General features: G+C 44.6%; 1 protein-coding gene across 1 annotated transcript in view; it reads left to right on the forward strand.

Annotated features, from left to right (window-relative positions):
- The window catches only part of LOC103999775 (probable inactive DNA (cytosine-5)-methyltransferase DRM3), a 68,507-nt gene that overhangs the window by 33,171 nt on the left and 22,648 nt on the right, over window positions 1–12,688 (forward strand). Inside the window, exon 5 of the mRNA XM_009421619.3 lies at window positions 3,221–3,320. Coding sequence (XP_009419894.2) covers window positions 3,221–3,320 — 100 coding nt within the window. The remainder of the gene's footprint in view (window positions 1–3,220; window positions 3,321–12,688) is intronic.

Here is a 12,688-nt window from a genome sequence, read left to right on the forward strand (position 1 = left end):
TTATAACAAGTTTTAATCCATTTATAAAATTTTAGACATTTAAAGGAATAGAAGAAAATTTTAGAAACTGCATATAATATGAATAATTATAACATGTTTTAATCAAAAGATAAAATTTCAGACATTTAAGGGAATCGAAAAAAAATTTTATTTTTCAAGAAAGGCAGGGGAACCTATCTCTCCTTAGTAGGATGCAACTCCTTGTTCCTGTTGCTAGGCTTGGCTTGGTAAGGAATGAAGGAGAGAAATCCTTCTCCTTAAATAGGAGGTCAACCCTGCACAAAAGGTAAATTTTTTTTATTTTTATCTTTATTTAATCTGTTTTCATTAATTTACTGACAAAAATGACATCACCCTATTTGGAATGTTGAATAGTTATTTCCTAAATTTCATTAGCAAGAAATGAAATGAAAAATTATGCTTAAATTGGGGATTTGATTACAATAGTATTGATCTATGTTGAGCGTCGATATGCTAATGGATACCAATTCTAGACTAGTCTGATTGCTAATTGGTACTAGACAAACCATAAAAAATTGGCAAGAGGATGCAAATAACATAATTATGTTGTGCAAAACAATAGGTTGTGCTTTTGTTTAATAAAGATAATGAAATAAACACGATCAAGTAGGAACAAAGCAAAAGAAGAGATAGAAACAAAAAAACTGTAAAATAAAACTAAATAGGAGAGGTATGCCTCAACAACCCATATATAACACTGTTGTGGAGCCAAGTAATGAACCAGCTTAAGACACTACCCCAAATGCTCAATGTGTTGTGATAGTTGACATTTCTGGCTGCTCTGTGCACATTAAAAAACCCAAAATGGTTGGCTGGTGGCTTTGTTTTTGGGCAGTTTTGCCTCCCCATGATAGGTAGATTCTGTTTTTCTTTAAGAAGCAATTCGGAGATTCGTAAAGAGGAGGTGGAGGAGGAGAGGTCTGGTATTTATGATGGAGGAGAGGCGATGACATGGGTGAGCAGTTGTAGAGGGGAGGAGCAATGGGGCTGTCAAACTGAAAGAACTGACAACAGAATAAGAGAAAGAAGAGGGAAAGAGAGTACGTGATCACTAGCATCAGACAATAAGACGTGCAGTGGAGGAGGGGTGGTACTAGTGTAGAGGAGGCAATGCAGATTAACTGTAAGAACCACTAGCAGAAGAAGAGATGAGAAAATGTGAGAATACAAAAGATATGATGGGCACTGGTATTGGATGATCCAGCTCAATATCAATCAGTTTATCACCCGGATAAGACTGACTGAAATTGCTTGGTCTGCATGTTGGTCAGCCGTTTGATCTGTAAAAGCCAGATCTTAGTCATGATCAAGATGTTACTTTGCTGTTCCTCCAGTGTCATTGGGTTCTTGGGTGAATGCAAGTTGATTGCCCTAGTTTGTCATCATTCTCCTAATAAAGAATTCAGATCATCGAAATCTGAAGGAGAACACAATGCATTAAAGTGAAAGTTGCCGCCCACCAACACAAATCAAACTGAAAGAATAAAGTAACAAGACAAAAGCTATTTACTCATTTGAGGAGGAAATTTGACTCTCCTTAATAATTCCAGATTTTTTAAGTTCCCAAACTCCTCATCTCAAAGTTCTTATGGCTTTACCTATTGAAACATCTAAACTTTTAAAAATAAATGAAGAATAAAGTTAGAACAAATTAAATAACCTACAAAATGAACAATTTAAGAAAGAGACTTAAGGCTATTGATTTAGTAGATTTGTGGGTGGAGCCATAATTGCCTGTTGTGGTGAAAATATGTACACTCAGATTGCAAAATAAAGTTGCAATGCTTGATTTAGGGGAGGGTTAGATATTTGTTTGTAATGAAGTAGAATGCTTGAATCGATGGGCTTCCTGGATGATACTGTCCCACTTCCATTTCCAAAATCAAAGTGATGGAGAGTAGGGTAGTGGTGGAAGGTAGCAAAACAGTTGAGAGGAGCAGAAGGTTGCCTGATAGAATACCACCATTTAGCGAACTCATTAGGTAAGGTAACAATTTCATTTAGTGATTTAATTCAGTTGAAGTGCTGCAGTAGTTTGTCTTTTGCACATAATGAGCCTATATGGCAGAATCTGAGTGGAGATATGTTATAATTATTCTACAGTCAGGTTACTTTCTTTTCCCTCTTTTTTCCCTAGTGGATTTGAAGATTTTTTTAGGAAGGCTTGTGTTCATAATTATAGCTTGGGATAGTTACTTTCTGAACTTCCTAATAGTGTTCTCAAATTTCTTTTAGTTGCTTGTTTGCTTAATTGGATTCCTAGAAGATCAAAGTTTTTCTAGTTTCAGCAAGTCATATGTTGCATTTTTTTTTTCTTAAAAGGGTAGTCAATTGGTGTCCGATTTGAACTTATAAAAGGTGTGGAAGTATTAGAAGTCTATGGAGTTGATATAACTTTTTGAAAACTTAATACAATAGTTAGCTGTTTTTCTTCTTATTTCCTTTCTCTTCTTTATTATTCTATTTTTGTGTCATTCTTATATCTGGGTCTGATTAATTACCTTGAGCATGTTTATGTTCCATCTGAGATTTTTGTGACAATGCCTGATATATGAGATTATGATCTAGTTTATTTTTACCGGGTAGATGGTGTTTGGTTTTGGTTAATTATCTGTTATGTTGGCCTTGAATTGTCAACCACTTGCATAATCTTGTGGAGCTTTCATTTTGCCCAAATTTGTTTTGCTTTAATTAGAGCCATTATGGTATCCAAATGTGATAAGGAATCAAATGATCTAATATTGACTCTGAACTAATAAGAGGCTACTACAATCAGATATCGGATTGGCATACCCATGCTAACATGGATGTTTCATAAATTCTATTTTTGTTGCTGAGGTTCTATTATGGTTCACTTTATAATGATGCATCTTGCTTCTTTTTTGCTTGAGCAATTCATTTGATGTGTTGATTTTAATCATATTATTTTCTTGTCTTGGTAGAGGATTTTCTTACTCCAGAATAGTGTATCCTTAGCTGTCCTTGTGGTTCTCTTTTATTTTCCTCATATTTTAATCTAATTAACTGATTGGTATTACTACATGGATTGCTTGACTGTGGTTAATTTGGTTTCATAAATATTCATTTTGGCGAAGGAATATTCATGTTTTGCCATTGCGGCCTTACATTGATTGAAATGATTATCTGCTTTATTTGACTTCAAATTTAACTTGTCTTGAATTTTCCTCATATGTCACAGTACCACAATGTGCCTTCTGTTCAAGATGGAGAGAAGAGATTGTACCTATTAGCCATGAACTTTGCAGAAGAAGAAGTTGATTTGGCACTGAAAAAGCTTGGCATGTCATGCTTGCCTCAAATGAATGGATTTGCATTTATCTATTTTTGCCTTGGGAATCTTTAAATGGTCTATGTTCATTGCAGTCTGAAAGTACTTGCTAATATTACTTGAAATTATTTCTTTATTTTTTGATTTGATTTTTGAGTATATTGTTTGTTTTGGGTGATTCTTTAAAAGAGTTTTACATGTTTGTTAAGCAATAAATATATTTAAACATTGTTGAGTAGAGACTGAAAGTGCATTTAGTCATATTTAGGACTGGAGGCAAGTGTTTTGCTGATTTGAATCACATTGACAAGTGGGTGCACAAGCTATTGTTATTTACTTTTGGTGACTGTAAATATAAATAAGCTGAGATCAACTTGCTGTGCTGCTACCCTTCTGTTGGCTATACGTTTAGGTTCTTTCCCCTCATCTAAGCCATAAGACTGCAATATTCTAGTTGAATGTTGTTTGTTGAATTTTTGGACCTGTCAAGCTATGGAAATGCCATATGCAATTTGTAGAATTAAAAAAGACAAGATAAAATGTAGTTGTGTCGCTTTAAATGGCACATTGTTCTTGAGAAAGTTTTTCTAGCTTTTGTTGAGTATGTTTTTGGGTTTTGTTTGCAATAATTTTAGAAACTTGGATCTGTCATCAGTTGAAAAATGTTAACAACAGCAAAAGATTTCAAAAGGCAAAAAGAAAATAAAATGTAAGTATGTCAGTTCAAGTGCTTCGGCCTTGTGGTTAATATGACAATATTGATCATTTTGCTGAGTACTTGGACCCAAGGTTCGTAATACCGTATCGTACCGGAGTTTCGACCTGGGCTCGGTACCGGTACGGTACGGTATACCGCTCGGTACACCCAGGTGTACCGAGCTGTCACGAACGGTCGTCGCGCACCCGCAACAACTTCGTTCAACGAACCGTTCGTCGCTCACACCTGCATGTACAGCTGCTTGACAGTGTGTTTTCTCATGGTTTTGGGTCATTTTGCTTGTAAATATGTAAGTTCGAACAAGCTGCAGCGTTGCAAAGCGACCGCTCACCGAACCGAGCAAAACAATCCCAAAACAGCCCAAAACAGCTCCGTTTTCGCGTGCCGCGGGAGGTGAGCGGAGAGCTGCCTCCGCTCACCAAAATGTCAGCCATCTCAGACCCCAGGAACCCCCCGGGTGGCACAGGGCTGGATGGGGCTTCGGTTATATACCGGACGTTGAACACTCTTTCGCAAGTTCGCACGTGACCTTTACGGGAACTTGGTTTTGCGCCCGGGACTAGGTGAGCGGCTGTTTGTGGGCTTGCAGCTGTTCGTTCATCCTTGAAAGCCTTGTTTTTCTCCCTCTCCCTCTTTTCTCTTGTGCACACAAGGTGTTCGACGATTTGCTTGTAAGGCTTCCCTTTTCGCGAGACTTCGGGACTTGTCCGTTGCTCGTTCTTTCGATCTAACTTTCTTTCTCTTTTACAGGTCCTTCGGGACCTGCGAGAGGTTACAAAGTGGCTGATCCTTGCGGAGCAAGATCGCAAGGGCGAAGCGCAACTTAGGCAACGCAAGCTAAGTTCGCGTCTTTGCCACACGGGTGACTCGCGACTTAGGCAACGCAAGCTAAGTTCGAGTCTTTGGCCGCAAGGGTGCCTCACGCCTTAGGCAATTCCAGCTAAGGTCGTGACATTGTGGTATCAGAGCGGGCAAGCTCTTCGATCGAACAGCGAACGAACTTCGCAACTTCGCCATGGCAAAGCATCGTGGCGAATCAAGCAAGACGGGGCAAGCCGGACCCTTGCCCCAAGCAGCCGCAGGTGGGCTGCATGTGCACACTCGCTCTCATGCTGTTGGAGCCGCTCACGAGGATCGCGGCAGCGAACAGGATGAGCGAGAAGTTGGCAACTCTCCGCGAGCGGAGGAAGCGCAATCTGGTGCGCTAACTGGGAAAAAGAGTCATAAGGAGAGACTCACGACGGCGGAAACCCGCCTGGATGTTCTGGAAGCGAGCATGGAGGAACTCTACCATGGCCAACAAAGACTTGTTGGGGTAGAGAGCTCGCAAGAGGAAGCGGAGTCCAGGATCGACAAGGTCGAGGCCCTAGTCGACCGACTGTCTGATGACACCAAGGACTCCGTTCAGCAGTTACAAGATGTTGTGGCGGAACTCACCGCAAAGGTGGCCATGCTTACAAGAACGCTAAATGCGGGAGGAGGCAACACCCGCGCTGCACCGCCACAAAATTTGAGGGCACCTGAGCCCCATGGATATGGAGGGGCCAGAGATGCCAAGGAGCTCGAGAACTTTCTGTTCGACATGGAGCAATACTTCCGAGCTACGAGGCCCGATTCTGAAGATACCAAAGTTTCTATAGCAACAATGTATCTGAATGGAGATGCGAAACTTTGGTGGCGAACTCGTTGGGAGGAAATCCAACAAGGTCGGTGTCGAGTCGACACATGGGAAGACTTGAAGCGGGAGTTGAGAACTCAGTTCCTACCGGAGAACACAGAGTTCGTCGCAAGAAGGAAGTTGAGACAACTCCGCCAAAGTACCACCATCCGAGACTATGTGAAGCAGTTTTCTGCACTAATGCTGGACATACAGGACATGTCCGAGAAGGACAAGTTGTTCAGCTTCCTTGATGGTTTAAAACCATGGGCTCAACAGGAGTTGAATCGAACGAATGTTACCGATGTAGTCGGGGCAATTGCAGCTGCAGAAAGGCTTACCGACTTTGTTTCCTCTGAAGACCCAGCGAGAAGGAAACAATCTTCAGGCAATCGCCCTCCAAAACATTCTCGAGGGAAGGAGCTCGGGGGCGAACAGAAGAAGAAGAGCTCCCACAAAGGGCCGAACCCGAAAGGCAAGGCCTCAAAACCTGGAGGATGCTTCTTGTGCGGAGGACCGCACATGGTAAGGGAGTGCCCACAAAAACAAGCACTCAATGCATTGACGGCTTCCATCCACCCTCCCTGATCGGACAAGGGCAAAGCTGTTGCCCTTAGCTCAAGCAGTTCTGAATCCAGCAGCGACGATGAGGAGTCGCAAGGACCACGAATGGGAGCAATGCGTTTGCTGAACGCTATGCGGGGTCAAGTGGGGGAGAACATGAAGACGAAGGCACAAAAAGCAGGAAGTAGCGAGCTGATGTATGTGGACATTAAGCTAAATGGCCAAACGACCCGTGCAATGGTGGATACGGGCGCTACCCACAACTTCATAGCCGATCGCGAAGCACAGCGACTTGGGTTGACCTTGGAGAAGAGCCCAAGCCGAATGAAAGCGGTGAACTCGGAGGCCAGGCGAATCTCCGGGTTGGCGAAGGGTGTTCCTATCAAAATCGGGACTTGGAGCGGAAACATCAACATGATGGCCGTGCCACTGGACGACTTCCAAGTGATTCTTGGAATGGAGTTTATGCATGCGGCGAAGTTGGTGCCGATGCCGTTCTTGAACTCCCTATGTATGATGGGAGGCGATGACCCCTGCATGGTTCCCGTCTCTCGGAGAGGAACCAAGGAGCCCCAACATATTTCGGCATTACAATTGAAGAAAGGGGTGCGAAAAGGCGAACTGACATTCGTGGCTGCTATGAAGCTAGAGCCACTCAACGAAGAGGCCATTCAAGAACCTGCTGTGGTGGCGAACGTCCTGAAGGAGTTCAAAGACGTTATGCCACCCGAGTTGCCGAAGACTCTTCCACCACGCAGAGGCGTGGATCACAGTATCGAGCTGGAGCCAGGAGTGAAGCCTCCAGCGAGACCACCATATCGCATGCCCCCGCCAGAGTTGGCAGAACTCAGAAAGCAGTTAGGTGAACTGCTAAGCGGTGGTCTCATCCGCAGCTCAAAAGCACCTTTCGGAGCTCCAGTTCTCTTCCAGAAGAAACAAGATGGGAGCCTCCGATTATGCGTCGACTATCGAGCCTTCAACAAAGTAACGGTGAAGAACAAGTATCCCATCCCGCTCATCGCGAACTTGTTCGACCAATTGGGCAAGGCCAAGTATTTCTCAAAACTCGACCTTCGGTCGGGGTATTGGCAGGTGCGCATTGCTGAAGGCGACGAAGCGAAGACTACCTGTGTGACCAGGTATGGAGCGTTTGAGTTCTTGGTGATGCCTTTCGGCTTAACCAACGCTCCGGCCACATTCTGTACTCTCATGAACCAACTATTCAAGGAGTATTTGGATAAGTTCGTGGTCGTCTACTTGGACGATATCGTCGTCTACAGCCAAACGCTCGAGGAGCACGTCAAGCACCTTCGGACGATTTTCATGGTTCTCAGGGAGAACACTTTGTTCGTAAAAAGGGAGAAATGCTACTTTGCTCAAACTGAGATCCTATTCTTGGGGCATCGAATCGGTGATGGCTCCATTCAGATGGACAAGTCGAAGGTGCAAGCAGTTGCGGAATGGCGAACTCCAAAGAAGGTGCCAGAGTTGAGATCCTTCCTTGGTTTCGTCAACTACTATCGACGCTTCATTGCCGGGTATTCGAAGCGGGCAACCCCACTGACGGAGTTGCTGAAGAAGGAGCAGCCTTGGAAGTGGTCGGACAAATATGAGATAGTATTCCAAGACCTGAAAGCTGCTGTCCTAGAAGAACCAGTGCTCAAATTGCCAAACTATGGAGAGCCCTTTGAAGTCCACACAGATGCTTCGGACTTCGCTATTGGAGGAGTACTCATGCAGGAAGGTCATCCGGTGGCCTACGAGAGCCGCAAACTCAACGAGACCGAGAGGCGGTATCCAGTGCATGAGAAGGAGATGACAGCAGTGATCCACTGTCTACGAGTTTGGCGACACTACGTTCTCGGGTCGCGATTTGTGCTGAGGACAGACAACATCGCCCTGAGTTATTTCCAAACTCAGAAGAAGCTCTCCCCAAAGCAAGCACGGTGGCAGGACTTCCTGGCTGAATTTGATATGGCAATGAAATACAAGCCCGGGAAGGCGAATGTCGTGGCCGATGCGCTGAGTCGGAAAGTGGAATGCGTGAATGCTGCACAACTGGAGGGCAGAGGCCAAGCAAGTCAGTTACACTCCAACTTCCTTTCCCGAATCAGAGATGGACTGTATAGTGATCCCCAGGCAGTTATCCTGATGCAGCTCATCAAAGAAGGCAAGGCACGACGATTTTGGGTCCAGGAGGGACTTGTTTACACAAAAGGGAATAGGGTTTATGTTCCCCGAGTGGACAATTTAAGGCGTGAACTCTTAAAAGAGTGTCACGATTCCCTTTGGGCTGGACACCCCGGCATTCACAGAACGTTGGCTCTCGTGGAGAGGGCCTTCTACTGGCCAAAGATGGGGATTGATGTGGAGGAGTATGTTCGAACATGCCTTACTTGCCAACAAGACAAGGCGGAGCAGCGGAAGCCGGTGGGACTTTTGGAGCCGTTGCCCGTACCAGAGAGGCCATGGGAGAGCATTTCCTTAGACTTCATATCAAGCTTGCCACTTGTAGGGGGACTTGGATCGATACTCGTGGTGGTCGATCGGTTTTCAAAGTATGCAACTTTCATTGCTGCTCCCCTACACTGTTCAGCTGAAGAGGCGGCCAGATTGATGATGAAGGGTGTAGTGAAGTATTGGGGAGTCCCACACAATATCATTAGTGATCGTGACGCTCGGTTCCTGGGACGATTCTGGACTGAGCTATTCAAATTGTTGGGGTCAAAGTTATACTTCTCTACAAGCCTCCACCCCCAGACGGATGGCCAAACTGAAAGAATAAATTCGCTCTTGGAGCAGTATCTCCGGCACTACGTGAGTGCCAGTCAACGAGATTGGGTGAAGCTGTTGGACATCGCCCAATTCTCCTACAACTTGCAGCGGAGCTCTGCATCCAACAAGAGCCCCTTCGAAATTATCACAGGACAACAACCGTCGACTCCGCAAACTATGGCAATTGGGTATACTGGGAGTAGTCCATCAGCCTATCATTTCGCAAAGGAGTGGCATCGAAATGCCGATATTGCGCGAGCTTACTTGGAGAAGGCGGCAAAACGGATGAAGAAGTGGGCAGACTTGGGAAGGCGACCACAAGAGTTCAAAGTTGGCGATTTGGTGTTGGTAAAGCTCCAACCAGCATCACTCCAATTCTTCAGGAACAAAGTTCACAAAGGATTGGTGCGTAAGTATGAAGGGCCCTTCCCAATTATCAGCAGAGTAGGCAATGTTTCTTACAAGTTGCAGCTGCCGGCGTGGTTCAAAATTCACAACGTTCTTCACGCCAGCAACCTGAAGGCCTACCATTCGGATCCGCAAGATGCTTCTCGAAGTGTTCCAACTCGGCTTCCTCCCATCACAGCCTCCTACGAGAAGCGAGTGGAAACCATTCTGGCGGATCGTAAGATAAAGCTACCCAGCGGAGCGGAACAGACAGAGTACTTGGTGAAGTGGCGAAAGCTTCCCCGAACCGAAGCCAGTTGGGAGCCTGAAGACGCCCTGCGACATGAAGAAGAAGTTATCAACAACTACCAACAAGCGTCGACGAGGGCGTCGACAGTTTAAGTGGGGGAGAATGTCACGAACGGTCGTCGCGCACCCGCAACAACTTCGTTCAACGAACCGTTCGTCGCTCACACCTGCATGTACAGCTGCTTGACAGTGTGTTTTCTCATGGTTTTGGGTCATTTTGCTTGTAAATATGTAAGTTCGAACAAGCTGCAGCGTTGCAAAGCGACCGCTCACCGAACCGAGCAAAACAGCCCCAAAACAGCCCAAAACAGCTCCGTTTTCGCGTGCCACGGGAGGTGAGCGGAGAGCTGCCTCCGCTCACCAAAATGTCAGCCATCTCAGACCCCAGGAACCCCCCGGGTGGCACAGGGCTGGATGGGGCTTCGGTTATATACCGGGCGTTGAACACTCTTTCGCACGTGACCTTTACGGGAACTTGGTTTTGCGCCCGGGACCAGGTGAGCGGCTGTTTGTGGGCTTGCAGCTGTTCGTTCATCCTTGAAAGCCTTGTTTTTCTCCCTCTCCCTCCTTTCTCTTGTGCACACAAGGTGTTCGACGATTTGCTTGTAAGGCTTCCCTTTTCGCGAGACTTCGGGACTTGTCCGTTGCTCGTTCTTTCGATCTAACTTTCTTTCTCTTTTACAGGTCCTTCGAGACCTGCGAGAGGTTACAAAGTGGCTGATCCTTGCGGAGCAAGATCGCAAGGGCGAAGCGCGACTTAGGCAACGCAAGCTAAGTTCGCGTCTTTGCCACATGGGTGACTCGCGACTTAGGCAACGCAAGCTAAGTTCGAGTCTTTGGCCGCAAGGGTGCCTCACGCCTTAGGCAATTCCAGCTAAGGTCGTGACAGAGCGGTATATTCTAGCGTGCCGAGCACTGTAGCAGTACTGCTACAGTACCGGACCGGTAACAGGCGGTCTGCGTACCGGAAGCCTGTCGGACCAGTACGTACCGCTCATACCGGGCGGTACGGACCGGTATTGCAAACCATGCTTGGACCTTTAATGAGTTGGATATGCCAAATAATTGTTATTGATTCTGAAAATACAGCATAGATTGTATCCATTGAGTACCTAATATTTCAGTTGTTTTGAAAGTGAAATGCAGTTTCCTGGTGTTTTGCAAGTTTTATGTCGGGAATGATAGTAGCACTGATCGTTTTATATACTTTCATTGGTCTCGTGTTTTTGCAGCTTTGCTTTATATCCTGATCATGTATAATTTAGCTTAAAAAGTTTCGTTATTGCAATTGGAACACCCTGATTAGGCCCACATTGGAAGTGGGCTAAGACTACGAATGATTTATTAGAGTCTAATAGATGTACTTTTGTTAATTTTAGCTTAAGAATTTTGGTCATTGGTTATTGCAATTGGAACACCCTGATTAGGCCCACATTGGAAGTGGGCTAAGACTACGGATGATTTATAAGAGTCTAATAGATGTACTTTTGTTAATTTTAGCTTAAGAATTTTGGTCATTGGTTTGGAGTGATAGACTAGTTATCCTCGTCACAATTGGTATCAGAGCCAACCTAGTATTGGGATGTGGTAAGGGGCTCGAGTAGGTTAGGGTTACTCGTGGACAGGGTTAGAGAATACATCATGGCATGGAGCGACCACTAGGCTATGCCTCACATGCATTATGCTAAGGCTTGATCTGGGCCGTGTTGTACTTTGATAAAGACATCAAAGCCCAACATCGAAAGTTGTTCTATTTTGTACCTAGTGGCTTCTGATGTTGGGCTACTTGTTGTTGTGGTAGTGGTTTAGGTCCCTAGGAAAGAGAGCTTTAAAATTTTGTCTTTTCTTATGTGAAGGATGGAGGAGGATGTCACTTGTTACAACTTGTAAGGACACAAAAGATGATTAGTTTTAATTCCTGGGAAATCAATTTAAATATATGTTGAGCAGTGTTGAGCTGATGAAGTAATTTGCTTTGAATATTTTGTTGTAGTTTGGTGCATCATCGGCAATCCTCTTGGCAATTGGAGGAGAAAATAGCCCGCTTTACACAACTTCCTCAAATGCTAAGGCTTGATCTGGGCCGTGTTGAGCTTTGATAAAGACATCAAAGCCCAACATTGGAAGTTGTTCTATTTTGTACCTAGTGGCTTCCAATGTTGGGCTACTTTTTACCATGGTAGTGGCCTAGGTCCCTAGGAAAGAAAGCTTTAAAATTTTGTCTTTTCTTTTGTGAAGGATGCAGGAGGATGTCACTTGTTACAACTTGTAAGGACACAAAAGATGATTAGTTTTAATTCCTGGGAAATCAATTTAAATATATGTTGATCAGTGTTGAGCTGATGAAGTAATTTGCTCTGAATATGTTGTTGTAGTTTGGTGCATCATTGGCAATCCTCTTGGCAATTGGAGGAGAAATTAGCCCACTGTACACAACTTCCTCCTCAAGGGCTGATATCCTAGCCGATTTGGAGGCTTTGAAGGTGGAGATCTTCAGTGGCTGATCATCGGGATGCATTTCTTCATGTTCCATCTCTGCCACTGAACCAAACATCTTTGAGTTTTGTTCCTGCAAATAGTGACAATCCAAGTGAGCCTTGGTGTGGCTGACCTTATGTTGGGGTAGCTGGTAGATCCCAATTATTGTAGATGCTAAATTACAATTTGCACAACTTGAAGAATGCATATGTCAAGGAAGTTTTTATGATTGATCCAACGATCTCTCCAACATGTGGAGGCTGGAGTAGGCATGTCAAAGGTTGTTTGTACACCTGGTAAGGCTGGACTAGAAGTAGTCTCCTAACCTTGCTCTTTGGTAGGCTCCAATCCATCAACTTGTTTTTCCATTCATCATTGCTAAATATTAGGTTGGAGAGGATTAGTAGGTTTACTATGTTTGATTATGCTATTTTTTTAGTTGGATCTTGTGTTGATATGGTGATCACCCTTAAAATCTTCTTCTTTTCTG

This window comes from Musa acuminata, chromosome BXJ2-10, assembly GCF_036884655.1.
Source record: "Musa acuminata AAA Group cultivar baxijiao chromosome BXJ2-10, Cavendish_Baxijiao_AAA, whole genome shotgun sequence".
Classification (NCBI taxonomy): domain Eukaryota; kingdom Viridiplantae; phylum Streptophyta; class Magnoliopsida; order Zingiberales; family Musaceae; genus Musa; species Musa acuminata.